The 17757-nt window shown below is 41.2% G+C and overlaps 1 protein-coding gene and 1 long non-coding RNA gene across 13 annotated transcripts in view; one reads left to right on the top strand and one right to left on the bottom strand.

Moving 5' to 3' along the window:
* Window positions 1-17757, bottom strand: part of NAV2 (neuron navigator 2) — a 696386-nt gene that overhangs the window by 157939 nt on the left and 520690 nt on the right. For 11 of the 12 annotated variants that reach the window (XM_075927729.1, XM_075927722.1, XM_075927724.1 and 8 more), the window contains one exon: window positions 247-1357. In XM_075927729.1, coding sequence (XP_075783844.1) covers window positions 247-1357 — 1111 coding nt within the window. Of the gene's footprint in view, window positions 1-246; window positions 1358-2069; window positions 2230-17757 lie in introns of those variants that run through there. The other variant, XM_075927734.1, reaches the window with a different exon arrangement.
* Window positions 2378-8825, top strand: LOC142829172 (uncharacterized). Its single transcript, XR_012903560.1, has 3 exons — window positions 2378-2501; window positions 3420-3694; window positions 7738-8825. It is a non-coding gene; the product is annotated as an uncharacterized LOC142829172 (long non-coding RNA).

The raw sequence follows: 17757 nt of genomic DNA, 5'->3' as shown, positions 1-17757 counted from the left end.
TGTTAAGCCAGCTTTAAGCAAACATGGTACCTGAGATTATATTTTTAAACTGTTTGGAGCTATAATTATTCTCAGCTATGACTGATGGTTTTTAACAGTAATTTGATAAATCATGTCAACTTTTTAAAGGAAGTGTAAGCACCAGTGCAGCTGCTGTTCAATTTTTCTCCCCCTGCTTCCAAGTAACCATAACACAAATGGATAAACTGCAGGTTCAAAACATCATGCTTGAAGAGTTAACCCTACCTGTACATGAAAGGCGCTACTGTGGCAGTGTTCGGGTGGTTGTATTGCTGTTGTGGATGAGGTAGCTGAACACTGACAGTATTGCTTCCTGTAGTCTGTGTGGTACTAACTGGCCCATTGACAGCTTGGGTGCTGTTGCTACTGTTAAGAGCAGACACCCCTCCTATCCCTTTTCCTTCTGAGGAGGCTAAACTTGAAGTGGAACTGGAATTCCTGCTGTCTAGTTGGGTCTTCTGATGAGAGAGCCCTGAGCCAGGTTTCCCACTGCGGCTTCTCTCACCTTCCTTTGCAGAAGTTGGGGCACTTGGGGATTTCCCTGTGGTGTTTTTCATTCCTGGTTTTGGTATTCCACTGTGTGAAGGTGCGGAGGCTTCCTTCTTGGCACTATTCAACTTTCCTCCTTTCGGGATAAAGCTTGCAATTTTGGAGGACTTTTTTGGCATCTCTGTTGTAGCTGGTGCTGTCTGTTCTTCTTTTGGCTCCTCTTTCATCTCCTGTTTCTCGGTTATGGATATTCTTTTTGCAATGTCTTTGCTTTTATCCTTTTCCTTCTCTTTCTGCTTCTCTTTCTCACTGCCCTTTGGGGAACTTTTCTTATTAGTCAGTGCCCGGCTGAAAGTTCTTTGTGCAATTCCCTTAAGTGCAATTTTGGGGCTACTGGATGTTGGTCCTGGGTGGTTCATATTCCGATGCGCAGCATCTATCTCTTCACTTTCCTCAAAGCTAGGAAGTGTCTCTAATCTTTCACAGCTAGTGTCCCGAGACCCTGAGCAATCAAGGGATGTTCCTCCTGCTGCTTTGGAGCCTCCTTTGCTATTGAAAAGTTTTAATTTCTCAAGCATGGATTTTTGACCATTGGGAGTTGCTTTGACCATTTCCAACGGTGGTTTTGGAGACTCTGGCATTGGTTGCTTAACAGATAACATGGAAGACGTAGCTGTGTGCTTCACACTAAGGGACTTGCTGCGCCAAGGTTTAATGGCAGAGCTGGGCTGGGGTATGGCTGATGAGTTATTGCAACCAACAGCATTTGAACTGCTGCTGCTTTGAACTGAAGATGGTACATTTTCATTCATTCCTGTGGACTGTGAGGCTGTACTGTCTGCTGGCTCTGGCAATAAAAAACAAGAACATTAGTACCAGATATTAAACCAGCTCTGATTAATGCAATCAGCCAGTAAAAGGGCTGGCACTTTATACCACTATTAGTAGGGGGGAAAAACAGAATTCCCAATATTACAAACTACAGCAGTGTCACTAAACAAAGCTAGACTTCTGATTCCCTCCCTCAATACATTGGCCAACTCTCACTGTGGTAATTTAAATTTATTCACAATTTTACGGTCACATAAAGGAAGTTAAATATGCAAAAGCCAACTGTGTTTCAGCATATTCTGTAGATCTACACTGCATCTTCATTAGCAAGTGTATGTGCATTATTATGTAACCAAGATTTTCCCTGTGCTTTTAGAAAAATCCTTACTGTTCAAATTCATTTATCAGAAAAACTGCATGGAGAGAAAACCCCACTGAAGTTATTTCCAGTTGAGGATAGTTTCAAATTCTGATATCCATTAAAACAGAGACAAACCCATTCTGCAAAAATAAAGCTAACTGTATCTTTATTCTTGGAATCAACCTAAGTGATACATTTTTATTCAATAACTGCATCCAGCTGTAAGAAGATCTAGTGTAAGTAACTGCAAATCGTTATTCAGTGAGCACAAATCTTTTATTTACTTAGTTTTTTAATGTTACTTGCTTTTCTTAAGTAATAAGTTCAGCACCTAAAGAGAGCTTGAAAATCAGACTTGCTTACTCACCTATCAGTAGCCACTTCTCCTCTTCTAAAGTTTCTCTTTCCAAACCTTCCCTTCTGGAGACGTTACTCTCTCAATTATCACAAATATGTTTTCTGTTAAACGGCTCATGTTTCCAATTAACTTTTGTCATCTCTAACTGTTCGGCTGCCCAGCAGCCTGCTGGGGATTAACGGCTTTTACCTATATTTCCCTGCCCTCTAGCAATAAAGTAAACTGAATATAGAGCTGCTTTTTTTTAATTTAAAAATAAACAGCAGTTAAGAACGTATGTTTGCAGCAGCAGGAGCAGCGCTGTGAATTCAGTTCTGTAAATCATGAACCACAGCAACCACACAGGGCTGTTTTACTTCACTTTCAGCTGCTCACTGAAGATATAGCTTTGTTAACCTCACTCTTATGATCCAAACCAGACCTCCCGAAGATTTAAAGCACGTAAGTCTTCACGACTTAGTAGAGATCTGAGTTTCTAGGGTTGTTGGGAGATCCCTTTATAATAAGCTCACAGTCATTTCACATTGTTATGTACTAAATGGAATAACAGGAATTAATGATATTTTTTTTTAAGGAAGAGATGTCATTACTGAAATGGGAAGATTTTCAGAGCTCTGTTATTATTAACTAGCAACTACTAGAATAGCTGGTCTTTCTAGCCTTTTCCTCTGGAAAGCTCTCCTCAGTTCGATAAGGGCAATAATCACCTCAGCATTCAGGGATTTGATTATGACCACATTTACCACAGGTTTAACTAGTGCAACTCCATTGCCTTCAGTACAGTTACACCTCATTTACTCTGTTGTCATAGCAGAATCGAATCCTAACTGTTCCAAACCCTGTTTTGGCAGGTGGCGCTTGAAGTGCCACTTTCTGCCTGAGCTCAGGAGCACTCCATGCTCAATCATAAGGATTAGGGAGCGTGGGGGAAATGCATCAGGTGATGTAGGAGAGGGAGAGAAAAGGAGGACTGTGTGCAATTAAGGGAGAAGGGGTCAAGGAATACAGGAGCTGCTTGAAGATCAGTCAGCAATACTGTCCCCTCTCCCCATTTTTCAAAAGACTGTGGCACCACTGCTTCTCCCTCCATGTTTCTTGCAGTAACTTGGTTAAGAGCAGTGGCACCCCATCAATACAGGCGACCTAGGCAGTCGCCTAGGGCACCAAGATATATGGTCGTTGAGGGCTTTGGAGGCAGGGGCGCTGATCACGAGCCGATCGCGCATTTCGCCTAGGGCGCCAGTTGCCGGCAGCTTACCTAGGGCCACTCCTGGTTAAGAGTGCTACTAACTTGGTGTTGTTTTTTTTTACTGCTGCTTCTCCCTACCCCCCCCCCCCCAAATCCCCTGCTGCCCATAGCAAGGAGGAAGCAGGTTAAGAATTGTGCCTGAATTACGTCTGTAAGTCTACATCTACGCTACATGCCTCTGATAGAGCTGGGGAGCACACATATGTTGCTACACTCCGTGATGCAAAGCACACCTCACCCACATTGCGGTGCATCACGTCAGTGAAAGACTCTGGTGTGGGAAGAGATGGAAGAGCTGCAGTGGAGAAAGACTATCAGCTCCTTGCTGCCAGAGCCCTTCATTGCTGCTTGGGACATTCTTCCCCGGAAGCGTGGTGATTTAAAGGTGCCGTGACTCTTTTTTTTGGTGAATTTTTTTTTTTTTTTGCTCAATAACTTTGGTTCCCCGTTTTTTTGTTTCTCAACCAATTTTTTCCCCGCCATGTTGAGTATTTTTTTGTGAAACTATCTGGCAACCCTAAACATACTGCCTAAAGAAGGGTGCATTGTAAGATTATGTCTGCACTCTAGTTAGACACTGATGGCTGGCCTGTCCCAGCTGATGTGGATTCAGGCTAAGGGGCTGTTTAATAAAAGTGTAGAGTTTCAGGCTAAAGTGGGGGTTTTCAAACTTTGTGCTGCGGCTTGTAAGGATAAGCCATTAGTCAACTGCATGATGCTTTTTTACCTGAGCATCTGCTGGCATGGCCACTCACAGCCCCCAGTTACTGCGGTATAGTGTTACTGGCCAATAGGAACTGCAGGAATCGGTGCCAGCTGGGCCACTATTTCCTGCTGCTCCCATTGGCTAAAAATGCGAACCACAGCAACTAGGAGCTTCAAGCAGCCATACATGTGGACACTCAGGTAAACAAAGCATCTCATGACCAGCCAGTGGCTTACCCTTAGAAGCCATGGCCCACTCTACCTTGGTCAGGGCTGTGCCTGAGGTAAAACTGGAACCCAATGGAACCATGGAGTAAGATGCAGATCAGCATGTGTAATGAACCTGGCTCTCTGAAAATGTGAGTAAAGAAAACTCCAGCATTTGTTTTTTGTTTGCCTTTTTAAAATTTCACATGGAGAGTATGCAAAAAGTAAAACTTACTTATAGCATGAAAGCTGCCATTTCACTGCTATAAAAACAGGGAATGAAAAAACTAATTAGATCACCAATTTTAGATGTGTCAATAAATTATTTTTAAAGATAGGTCAGTTAACTCTACGTTTGTTTTAATATCAGCTTTCATTCACTTTAAGTGATTTCAAATGGGGATACTAAGAAATGGTATCTAAACAATGGTCTGTTTCTAATCTATGTCAATTTTCCTTGCTTTTGAAGCCAAACACTGAGATTAAATTAGTCCACCAAGCCATTCTTTATCTGACTCTTCCTGCAACTTTACTGCCACACTATAATCTCACCACTATTCTGGAAGAGTGGGCTTCTACATTCAAGGATACGTAGATATTATTGTCTCCATTTAACAAAGGAGAAACTCTGTCACAGAAATGCAATGACTTGGAAAAGACTACAAGGGGAACAGTATTAGAGCTAGTGTTCTCCAAGATTTCAGTGGGTAATTTAAATAATAAGAATCGAGATTTTCTTTTCTCACCACAAATGTTTGGGTTTGCACATGCAGTTAAGGCTTTATGGGAACAGCTGAAATCTGATTTACCTATATTATAGTGTATATTGGCATTGGTGCTAGAACTTCAGAGTTTAGACTTTAGAATTCAGGAGTTCCTGGTCTCGCTCTTTTTTTTCCCCACCTCTTTCAATCTTTCTCTTCTTGCCTATACAATCCTACCACTTCAATGCCCACACAATCCCAACCTTCTCTCTCTCTTCCTCAGCGCACACACTTAAATGTGGGATCCAATTTTCCTCTTACTTATATGATATAAAATGCAGTTCCAGTAACTTTAGATGAGTTACCCCTGATTTATGCAGGTGTCAGTGAGATCAGACTTTGGTTTATAGTGCTGTGAAACAGTGGAACACCAACGAATGGGAAGGGAGAGAGGGAAATACATCACCAAATCAATATAATACCGTTATTAGTTTCTGGATCTGATACTTTCCAAGAAAAACCATTTGATGTCCAAGGGTATGTCTACACTACCCCGCTAGTTCGAACTAGCGGGGTAATGTATGCATACCGCACTTGCTAATGAAGCCCGGGATTTGAATTTCCCGGGCTTCATTAGCATAAGCGGGGAGCCACCATTTTTAAATCCCCGCTGCTTCGAACCCCGTGTAGCGCGGCTACACGGGGCTCGAACTAGGTAGTTCGGATTAGGGTCCTATTCCGAACTACCGTTACTCCTCGTGAAACGAGGTGTACCGGTAGTTCGGAATAGGCACCCTAGTCCGAACTACCTAGTTCGAGCCCCGTGTAGCCGCGCTACACGGGGTTCGAAGCAGCGGGGATTTAAAAATGGCGGCTCCCCGCTTATGCTAATGAAGCCCGGGAAATTCAAATCCCGGGCTTCATTAGCAAGTGCGGTATGCATACATTACCCCGCTAGTTCGAACTAGCGGGGTAGTGTAGACATACCCCCAGAATGTCTGACTTCATACTGTGCTCTTATTAAAAGATGTGTAATATCTCCTGAAGTCAGATAGCCAAATGGAGAGAGAGAGAAAACACTTTTTCATCTTCTAGCACAAGCACAGTGGAATTTTATGTATACTGAACTCAAACCCGTTATAAATAGGATTTCACTGTAACAGAACAGAGTTCCCAAACTGTTTTCAGTTAAATGCAAAGTTAATGAAAGCTAACATTGGAATTAAATCTGCTCTGTAAAAAAAATAATTGCTTTAGTATAAGAAAATTCCACTCATCTAGGATTGTCTGCTCCTTTGCTACAACCAGCTTGCCACTTTATATTCTCATTAAAATCAACCACTTATACTAGTAAAACAATTGAGTTCTGCTCCAAAAGCATTAAAATGTTCTTTTCCCTTAAAAATAAAAAGCAGATGCCCCTGAATATAAAATACACTAATGTGACAAGGGAGGTTAGTTCAAAAGAGCATCGACCTTTTGCTGATGAAATGTTCAATGGGTTTTATGATAAATCTATTTATTCCCTTATTGTTCATTTGTGGGGGAGATGTTTTCATTCCTTAGAAGCCCAAATTAACTAAATTGACAATAAATAAAATATGTTCAAAACCAAAATTCAGCCTAGGCTAAATAATCATTTCTCTCCTCATTTCAAAGATAAAATGTTGTCTGAAGTCCATTTTATTCCCAATGTTTCTGTTAAAAAGATGTTAGTGGTCTAGCACCAATGCCAATATACACTATAATATAGGTAAATCATATTTCAGCTGCTCCTGTAAAGACTTAAGTGCATATGCAAACCCATCCATTTGTGATGAGAAAAGAAAATCTAGAGTCTTATGATTTAAATTACGCACTGAAGTCTTTGAGAGTACACATTATAAGAGGGGCTACAGAAAATAAATGCAATTTCCTGGGATTTGTCAAGCTAAGGATGTGTCTACGCTACAGAGGTTTTTAGGGAAAACGGCGGTTTTTCCGAAAAAAATTCACTAACGTCCACACTGTAATCATGTTCTTTTGGAAAAAAAATGGAAAGAACAGAGGGTTTTTCTCTGACAATGGTAAACCTCTTTCTATGAGGAAGAAGCCTTTTTCAAAAGAGCTGTTTCAGAAAAAGGCGTGTGTTGGACAAGGAACAGGGAGTTCTTTCTCAAGAAGAGGAAAGAAGAAAAAGCATAGGTACCCAATGACCACTCCATCCATAGTTATCACAGCTTAAATGTGAGCTAGCGTCCATTCAGTATAGACGCTATCTTTCAAAAAAGCAGATTGCTTTTTCAATGCACTTTGGCAGTGTGGACACACTCTTTCGGAAGAAGTTTTTTCGCAAGATCTCTTCCAGAAAAGCTTCTTCTGAAAGACGCCTGCAGTCTAGATGTAGCCTCAGTGTAAACACGCACTTCCACATTTGTTTCAACCAAAAAACATCCTAAAATGCAGTCACATTGAAAGCAGCAAAAGCAGTGCTTACACAGATGATGTTAAAAAGGTCAAGATCTTTATAGTATCTTTCCATTAAACAAATAAAAGTATGTTGATTTTGCTGCTACCGGGAACAAATAAAATGTTCTCACAAAAAATAAATCCTCAGTCTAGTGCATAGCTTAAGACACCAGCTACATTGTGTGTAATAAATGCAAAGAAGAGAGAAATTCATACTTGAAGTCCAGGTGAGGAAGTGGTAATAGACCTGTGGTAATAGACCTGTTCTATGGCCACTATTGTAATGGCAAAGCTGCAGAAGGTGGTTGTGTTGCTCCACTCCCAGCGTAGAGGAGTGACTTGGTGTATCTTGTTTCCTCCCCAGGAGCGACCGGAGGCTGGCTGTTGCAGCTGGTGCCCTTGGCGGGATGCCGATTGCAGCGCCCCTGCCTGAACGGCCGTCAATGGCCACAACGTCATCATCGGGCGCCCGGGCCAGCGGCGCCCTAGGCAGCTGCCTAGCTTGCCTAGGCTCATGGGCTGCCCCTGTTCTTCCCATGTCCAGCTACCAAACCATGCTCCTCCAAGGCAGTACTGAAGGAGTACGGCAAAGAAGGCTTCATACCAGATAGCCACCTTTGCCTTATCTGAGATTTATAATGCTTAGCAAACAATGCTTACATTGTTCAGGCTTATATATTTCTGTCAGGGATCTACCATAACACTGGAATTTCTCCACATGCCTAACTAATGAGAACATGTAGAAAAGGATCTGCTTAATGAAGTAGCTCTTCACTTGGCCTTTGTCAAAATTAGCAAAATGTTATTAACAAAAAAGATACTATTTCAATAGTAAATGTGCTGACTGCAGAACTGTAGTGAGCATAATGTCTCACTGGGCAGGCCCTCTGACATGGGAGAATGCATTGTCAGCCCTGGGACAGCCACTGAGCTTATGCCAGTGGCAGGGACAGCCACCACCACATGCGGTGCACAATCAGTTTTCTTTAAAAGCGGAGTCTCCCAGAAAGAGAAATGCTCTTTGATCCTGTAGTGAAGCGTACAAAACCCATCTTGTTTAACTGAAAAGAAATCCACTTCACTGAACTAGACAGACTCACTCGCTTCCACTTTTACTCACTGGATTTCTATCAAGATATTTAAAGGGGGATTTAATTTACTATAATATAAAACAAAAAGTCACATTTATTCCTTGAAATCTGGAGCATTATTTCCCCCCACAGGAGGTAAGCTCTGTCTGGTAACTTCAACTGCAGTTTTGAATACTCAGCACTTCTGAGAACTAGGTCCAAGATCTGTGGAAATGTCAGACAGAAAACTCGCATTTCTGAAAAGTCCTCTTTTGTTCACATTAAGCTGAAGCATATGAAACAACAGTTCAGTTGTTTGTGGGTTTATTTCATTAAGACTCAGCAGTTTCTGAGTGTGAAGTGGGGGAGGGAAGGAAGCTGGAGCCCAGACAACACTCTTTGCTCATTGTCGTCACATAACTGACTAAGACATTTGAATTCCTTGTTTTTATTTAGTTACAGTAAAACTCAAAAGACTCTCCACATGACTGGCTAAGAACAAGGCCAGAGGGATCTCTATCATCTGGATACAAGTTATGCTATTATGAAATAACGAAATAAGTGGACTGCCTTTCAAAGACCGTGACAGTTTTTAATTTAAACCTAAACAAACACAACCCCTGTTCCTTGTTCTTATAAAGGTTTCTATAATTTGTAAAAATAAATCCCCAAAGGCCTGGGGTGACAAAGCCATCACAAGGCATTAATGGGCTCCAGCCAAGAGGCTGCGACTGCATCCCCTCACTTGGATTCTTTACATAATTTGAAATTTAGTGTTCCAATCTGGGCCCTACCGTCAGAACTCTGGTATAGAAATGGCAGGCACTAGAAAAGATTTAGACTGATAATACTGAGCAGGCACATACGGACCACTAACGAGACAACACTTGTTACCGAATGACTTTGCCAAGCAGTGAAGTTGTGTAACATGCCACAGTGATAGTAAAGTGATCGTAACATTGGTAAGGGTCACCAATTTGGATTTGCACGTATTCTTAAAGATTGTCATGTGATGAAACTTTGAATTCATCTTTAATTCCTGACGATGCCAGAACAGCCCTGGAAGGTGGGCAACCCTAACTATCTGGTACACCTAGTTAGGCTCTCTCTCCCCTCCTATTCTCTGCCTGTAGTACACACAGTTTAGTGTCCTGAGGACTAACATGCTTTAGTTTAACTGCAGGCATTGGGCTCAGCATAGGAGTATTTAGGTGAAATTTGGGTTTGCAAGAGGCAGATCATAGTAGATGATCTCATGGTCTCATGGGGCCTTAAGCCAGGGAGGGGAACCTAAATCCCCGGCTTCCCTTGATCCAGCCCTTGAGATTTGGGACATCCCTAGCCCAACCGAGAGGGGAAGCAGCAGGGAGTCAACTCTAAAGCCCTTGCATGGGTGGCTCTGTTGGGGGGGGAGGGAAGAGGGAAGAAGCAGCTCTATGCACTACTGTCCCTCCACTCCTCACTGGGCAAATGGCAATGCAGGGAAGCACTAGCTGCAGGCTCCATCCCCACTGCTCCCATTGGCCAGGAATTGTGGCCAATAGGAGTGGTGGGAAGCAGTGCCTGCAAGCAGAGGGCCACACAGAACCCATGTTCCTCCCTAGGAGCTGTGCCAGGTAAGCGCCCTAATCCCCTGCTGACCTCTCTCGAATGCCCAGACCCTGCACCCTCCCTTCCTCCCGGACCCTGCACCCCCACCCCACTTCTGCACCCAACCTCCCATCCAGACCCCACATTCCTACCCTACTCCCTGCAAGACTCCTCCTGCACACTGAACCCCCCATTTTTTGGTCCATCCCAGAGCCTATGAGGGACCCACAGAATCTACTAGCCCCAGATCCTCAGAAGAATTCATGTGGCCGGGGGGGAGGGGGGAAGGGGGGAGAACGAGTCCCTCCCACCCCCACGAGTTGCATGAGTGAGGTGAATGTCTCTCTCTTTTTGTCTGCATCTCAGTTGTGGGCCACATCAGTGAGGGGTTTGGGTTTTTTTCCTCCTCACTTATGGGCCATGTCAGTGAGAGTTCTTTTGGTTTTGTTTTTTTCTCACTTGTGTGTGGAGCCCAGCTGATTTTTCTGTGGGTCAGTGGCCCAAAAAAGGCTCACTTCTGCCTTAGGCTCTTTCTACGAGACATCAACACATTCTAAAAAACTGAATTTACATTTAAGTCGATCTGAAATCTGTATCTGTATGAACACTTTGCTAATGTTTGCGTTCATACCAATAGGCTCTGTTAATCCTAGTGCCCAAAAATGAGCCATTCCCTCTGACAGATCAGGATTTCTTCAATCTTTGCTAACTGACCAATGAGTCTGCCTTTTTCCTCCCTGACCTAGCTGGTAGTAGGTGTGGTAGTAGGTGTGGAGAAAAAAGTCTGGAAGCACAAAAGAGTTTCAGCGTGGATGTCATTATGAACTTTTTCTGGTATTTTACTGCATAAATGTCCAGACTGTGCCTCAAAGCCAGTCCGAGGACTGAATGGACCAACCAGACTGAGCTACCCTTTTGCCTTACGGAGATCTCTGTCAGGTGAAGATAGAAATACACTGGCATTTGGGCAGCAGTGTGGGAATATTTGTATGGCTGTCCAGCTGAAACAATTCACTCAGCAATAAATACACGCAAATTTATATAAAAATATTAAAAACTGGAAATATGTAATAATTGTTGCAGCAGTCAACAAAAAAGTCAGGAAATTCTGGGCCCCATCCTCAAAGGCTATAAATCAGCATAGTTCCATTGTCTTGAAGGTTCTCAAGATTAGGTTTAAACTTAGCTAATAGGTTTGGGTGTTTTATCCTGCTAAACTGTGCAAATTAAGGACACCAACTAAATTTCCTGGCTTTTGCTGGTTGTTTCAAAACATTGTTTAAATATAGTTTTATTTTGTTTTTTATATTCCTAAAGTTTATACCAACTAAGGCAACGTTTCTCAGTCTTGTATAATTCTATTTCAGTTGTTATTGAAACTTCAGACTCTTTCTGTTTAGGTAAAAGATCTGGGCATATTTTGAAATGCCAAATTCAGCCAGTTAAACAGTTGTAAGATTAAACATCGACATGATTTACTGCATACTTGTATCTCATCCTGTAACTGTATTGTACTGCTGGATATACTCTGCTATGTCTTTAAAGCTTCCCTATGGGCATATACCCAATATAAACATGCTGTCAAGATTAACTGAGATGGGCCAATTATCCTCTAAAAGTATGTTTAATAAATGAGAAATAAATAATAGGATAGTGGCTAGTAAAACCTGTGCAATGTGGATATAGTGAAGTGCAACAAAATTCATAAAACAAAATTAAAATTACATCAAATAAGTTAAAGAATGCACAATGAAATGTTGTAGAATAAGATCCTAGGCTAACCAAGAAATTTGAGAATTAGAAATATATATACTTGAGAATAGCTTACTTGAGAATTAGAAATATATATACATTGTAGTCAAAAACTTCAGTCAAATATACACAAATATACATTCTAGTCAAAAACTCCAGGCTCCTTAAGAAGCATTTTAATGTTACAACATAATTACATTATATTTGCTCTAATTTGGAGCCTGAATACAGGAAGTAGACTATAGGGATTTCCTAGTACTCCAACTTAACAGACAGAATTAAGAACGGTATGAGGTGCATTTTCATTGTAAAAATACTGCTTCTTTGGCCATTTCTCCTGCTGCACTCAAAAGATCAAGAAGTTCAGGTGAACTTGCTGCCAACTTGTCACCTTTATGTCACTACTTAGCATTGTAAAGACCTTTGTCAATTTCTATATTACTTTTAACTGCTGAAACTGAGCTGAATATCACAATCATTGGCAACTGAGTGAAATGGCTTGATATCAAACTGGTTTTTAAAAATTGACAGGAGAATGTCAAGGACTATATCAGGGCTTTATAATGATGAGAAAAGAGTGCAATCTCTTAAGACTATACAAATCAATGCCACTGGTATTAGTACTGATATTTACTGAGGCAACTAATCAGATAACCTTTATCACAGGAGTCAGCAAGCTCTCCCTGGGGTTTCTAATCTGGGAATATATGCTGCAAAATTGCAGTGATTTCATCAAAATCTAACCACATTTTTATTTCCCAAGGAGAAATTTTACACTTTGTGCAGAGTAAAACAGAAGCAGCACGTGTGTCCTACACAGTGGACACAGAAATTTACTGCAATTTGCTACATTTTGGGTGTTCCATTTTTGCTGTGGAAGTGGGACTCTTCATACAAAAAGCTATTTCTAAACAGCTGTCAAGCACTACTGAGGCAACTTTTACTAAGTTTTACTTTTAAACCAATCCAAATCTAGTCTGTTCGTTTTGTAAAGGGAGTGCAGTCTTATAGGGAGACAAGAATGTAAGCCATTGCTGGAATTAGAGACGCTGAGCACCTGGAAAGATGATCTCTAGGACACTAAAGAATCTGTTTCCCAGGAGAAGCCTGGGTACTTCAGCTATTTGACTGTAATTAAAACCAATGGAAATCAAACTACTAAATCTCCATCATCTACCCATGAAAATATTATAAAATCTGGCCCTAAAACTAAAGGAGTAACCTGTATTTAAAACCAGCCCCCACAACATTCATTAGTATCTGTTTGCAGCACTCAAACTCATATGAATCGAGCTCTGTGGATCCTGCAATGCAGCCCCCACTCAGACAACTTCTTACTCAAGTCAATGAGAGTTTTGCCTTAGGAATGACAAAGGAAAAACAGAGAGTTAGATCATGGCTAGCACCGATGCAGGGGAGTAATGGCTCTCCTTGCAACATGGCTGCATAAGATCGAACAGGATCTTAGGTCAGAATGAACAGTAAAAGAAGGCAAGGGCTGTGTGAGTAGCATGAGAGGGGATGGACAGCAAACGAAAACACAAATCCACTCCCATGTATTGGCCGTGCAGAAAGTTGGATGCAAGATGGTGAGAAAGTTGCCACTACAGGTTAAACCTCTCTAGGCACTCACCAGTCAGGCAACACTCATGAGCATAATTTTAGTTAGCTGGATGTCCACTTATCACGGGTGTGGCCAAGTTTCCTATAGTCCCATAAAGTTTGTTTTCAGGCACCAGACCTGGCTCAGTGTTCTGTGCTGTTATTTAGTTCCAATTTACCCTACATGTCTTCTAAGAGCCTAGTAAGCAGTGGAAGCGCTGGTAATGCTGCTAACCAATATTGACTTCTTGTGGTTTGGCAAATTCTCTGGTCAGGTCCCGAGAGTGCTGGACTGCAGAGGTTCAATCTGTAGTAAAAGGCTACCATGGCATGCTCCCTCTCCTTTGTGGAAAAGAAGCACTCCTGAAAGATTTTCAGAGAGTGTTTCTGGGGCACAATTCCTTTCAATCTAGTCCTGGATAATGGTCACTGCATATACCTTTAAACAAATGTCTGGAACTTCATGAAACAAACAGGGATTTAGTGTAATTGCATGGTATTATTGAAGTAACACCAGAGCTGAATATGTTCTGAAGACTTTAATATCTTTTAGTAAAATTTTTAAAAAATCAGACTGTCCAGAAAAAAGTCTTCAGCATCAAACAGATCATTCAAACTATAACACACATACATCAGTCATATTACACTTAGGATCAAACTGGACATAATGAAAATTTATCAAATGCTTTCAACACAAGTTATAGTACAGAAAACAGGTTAGTGTTATTAATGGCTTCTGCTTTCTACTAACACACATTGCACAACTGAAAAAAAAACCTAATAATTTTTCATCTGTTCCCACGGAAATTATGGATTGATCCGGACCAGTCACTTAAACCGCTTTGGTCAGCAATTTGATTTGCAAAGGTATGTCACCAGTCAGAAGTAACTTTCAAATCAAGTATGAAAGAATTACAGTGATTCTAAAATATTTTAAGAAAGGTGGTAGATTTTTGTGAGTTTTCCATGTTTATTTTTAAAAGGCGTGTTTTTTATTAAAAGGTAGATCTGTGGCCTAAGAATTTTTTTAATTTTTTTTTTAAAGTATCAGCATTCAATATAAATGCAACCTCCACAGTTTAGCCTAGGAGACAGCTTCTTTGGTAAGTTATTAACTGCACTGAATTAAGCAGCACACATTTGTGGACTGTCAGCACATGTGCTTCTGTCTGTATGCAGTCCAACATGTAAAAATAATGCAAATTGTTACTTAGCATCTGGCCTCGATTCAGCACTTAAAAAAATTAGCACAGTGAAACAACTAAAATATGTGCAGCTCTATGCCTGGATACATTACCATTTTATTGCAGCTTTTTATTTACATTACAAAGCAGAATCTCAAACGTAACCAATTTACAACTTAATTTTTAACCTCATGCTTATGTTTTCCTTTTAAAAACTCTATCCACTATTGCAGTTGTGTTAGCATTAATCAGCATGTTCAAAAGCATGCTCATTCAGTCTCTTAAAGTAAACAGATTCATATGACATTTACAAAGAAAGAAAAACCTCAAAAACTTGTCAAAAACTTATTTTAAAAAAAGCAGCAAGCATCCAGGAACATGGATGTTGGATTTGAGAAAAAAAAATACTTCAACTTACTGCTACTTGTTCCTTGAACCAAATGTTTCATTCTATAAAAGTTCGTTCCAACTTTCTGCTGCATGTGCTGTATATATTGATAAGGATGATCTTCTTTCCACTTCAAGAGCCTCCATTTAATTTTCAGTCTCTGTTGAACTGTTAATCTTTCTGATGTTCCCTAGGTTATAGAGACTTTCCCACTCCACCTCTCCCCCCCCCCCCCCCCCCACAATTGCCTCACAGAGTTGGACTGGATGCTACTGAATTTGGCACAGTTAAAAATCAATTGCAGTGATGATCTGGCCGTTTGTTCAAAAAGGGTCACTGACTTTTCAAGATCAATTAAAGTATATCAGAGTTCTCATTTGGAAATCACAGTTACATACTGTATGTAAGGTCACTGGCTGAAATATTAGACTTTACAATTTCACACTTCTATATGAATTTAATAACCTACCTATTTACAACAGCAAGTTATGCTCATTGACTTAGCAGAAGAATACTTTGAGGATAGTGAATTGCAACAAATTTAAATTAACCTGAACTGCTTGTACAAACTAACTTTCCTAAAAATGTATTCTTGAACACCACGGGACTATTCAGTTTGGATGAGCCAAACAAGTTCATCAGGTTCATAAATCCAATGATCTCAAAATGCAAACATCTTTAAGAACTGTAAATTCAACCAACATTGGACTGATTTTTGAGACACAGAACAGGACATAGTTTTTTTTTGGGGGTGGGAGGGGTTTTTTGTTGTTGTTTTTTTTAAAAAAGAAGTAGCTACATTGTGCTTCTGTGAATAGCCTCCTTTGTTACGCTGATTAGGAGGAAGTTTCTGAATACCAGAGTAACTGACAAACTATCATGATGAGCCTCTAAAAAATGTGGTTTACTCAGGACAAAGGTGATAATAGAATATTCTCTGCATTACTTTAACAGATAGTCTAAAAATATAAATTCTGTACAGGATGCCACACTTAAAGGACCAAATCCATTTCCTGCACCAATGTAAACTTTGTCCAACCTCAGCCACACTACCACTATCAACTACTCTGTTTGCCTGAGAAATTGCCAGAATTAGCAAAAAAGCTGATAGGATTTCCACATTAGGCCTAAAGAGATTAATTTTGCAATATTTGCTTGCTGATATATATTATTTTTCTCTTCTTGCTTGTATTCTCATTTCTTTTTAATATGGAACAGCTCTCAGCAAGGTGGCAAGTTGATATTAAGAAAGATAAAATAATTTAAAGATACAATACCTTAAAAATTTTAAGTGAGAAAATAATAATTGACATATATAATTTTTGGAAATGCTCAGAAAGCTGGTCACATAGCATGTTGGTAAATTTGCCAACAGTGGAATATTTATATGGATACTGCAATATATGACCTGAATTTCATCTGATAAAAAAAGACAGAGGGGGTTTCATTTTTTTTTTTTTTTTACAGTCTGTCTTATTACTTCCTGTTTAACAGAGTTGTATTCATTGCTATAATGTCACCTCAGCTATGAAAGTTTAAAAGAAAAAGGGTTTTGGGGTGGGTGAGGAGCTTGAATTCTGAACTATAACCTATCTTCAGTAGTCTCAAAGGAGTAGCTGCTTAGTCTGTAACTTAAAAATACAAGTGGTCCTGTAGCACCTTAGGCTATGTCTACACAGTGGTGTTATTTCAGAATAACTGTGCGCATCCACACAGCAAGCAATTATTTCGAAATAATGGATAGCTGGAGGTCCTTCTTACTCCGATTCCTGTAACCCTCATTTCACAAAGATTAAGGGAAGTCAAAGGAAGAGTGTTCTTCCTTCAACTTCCTGCTGTGTAGACAGCGCCAAAAGCCGAATTAAGCTATTTCATCTTAAGCTATGCAATTGATGTAGCCAGGCACCTTGCCCCCAGCCTAGACAGCTTACCCCCAACCCACTCCTGTCCCCTAGCCAGACAGCCTGTCCCCAGCCTAGACAGCCTACCCCCAGCCCGCTCCTACCCCCTGGCCAGACACTCTACAGCCTCTCTCCAACTTATGAACCGGTTATGGACCAAGCAATTTGTCATAACTCTGTTTGTTCGTAAGTCGGACCCCACAGAGTTACACGCGACCGCGCTGTTCGTAAGCACGGATTGCGTTCGTAACTCGGCGTCAGCCATTTACTACAGTTTCAGTTGTAGCTGCAAATGGTCGTAAGTCGACCGTTCACAACTCGGGGACCGGCTGTACTCCCAAGTCTGCTCCTGTACCCTACCTCCCACCCAGAACTTGCACCCTCACCCCCTCCTATACCCTAACTCCCACCCAGATCCTGCACCCCCATCCCTATCCAATTCACTGGCAGCCCTGTCCCACACACTTAACCCCTCAGTTTTTAGCTTACCCAACAGCCTATGGGGGCATACAAAATCAACTAACCCTGGAACCCCAGAAGAGTAAATCTGGCCTGAGGCCTTGACCCTCAGTCCTTCCTGCCCCTTCCCCCACCATGGGGCTGGAGCACCAGGGGAGAGAGGTGTTTCAGTTGGGGGCCACATCAGTGAGGGTTGGGAGTTTTGGAGGGTTTTTTTCCCTTTTTGGCTTCTCACTTGTGTGGTCCCCAGCTGATTTTTCTGTGGGTCAGCAGCCCCCAACTCAAAAAAGGTTCCCCACTCCTACCATAAATAAAGACAATGTTGGACATCCTGGCCAACAAGCCCCCAATTGGGGCCCAGTCCCCATCTGGGCACAGCATCATAACACTCCTGCACCCCCAAACACCAACCTTGAGTCCATCATACTCCTGAACCCC

This window comes from Pelodiscus sinensis, chromosome 4 (assembly GCF_049634645.1).
Source record: "Pelodiscus sinensis isolate JC-2024 chromosome 4, ASM4963464v1, whole genome shotgun sequence".
In the NCBI taxonomy this organism is placed as follows: Eukaryota; Metazoa; Chordata; order Testudines; family Trionychidae; genus Pelodiscus; species Pelodiscus sinensis.
This window is presented reverse-complemented; position numbering and strand designations above follow the sequence as displayed.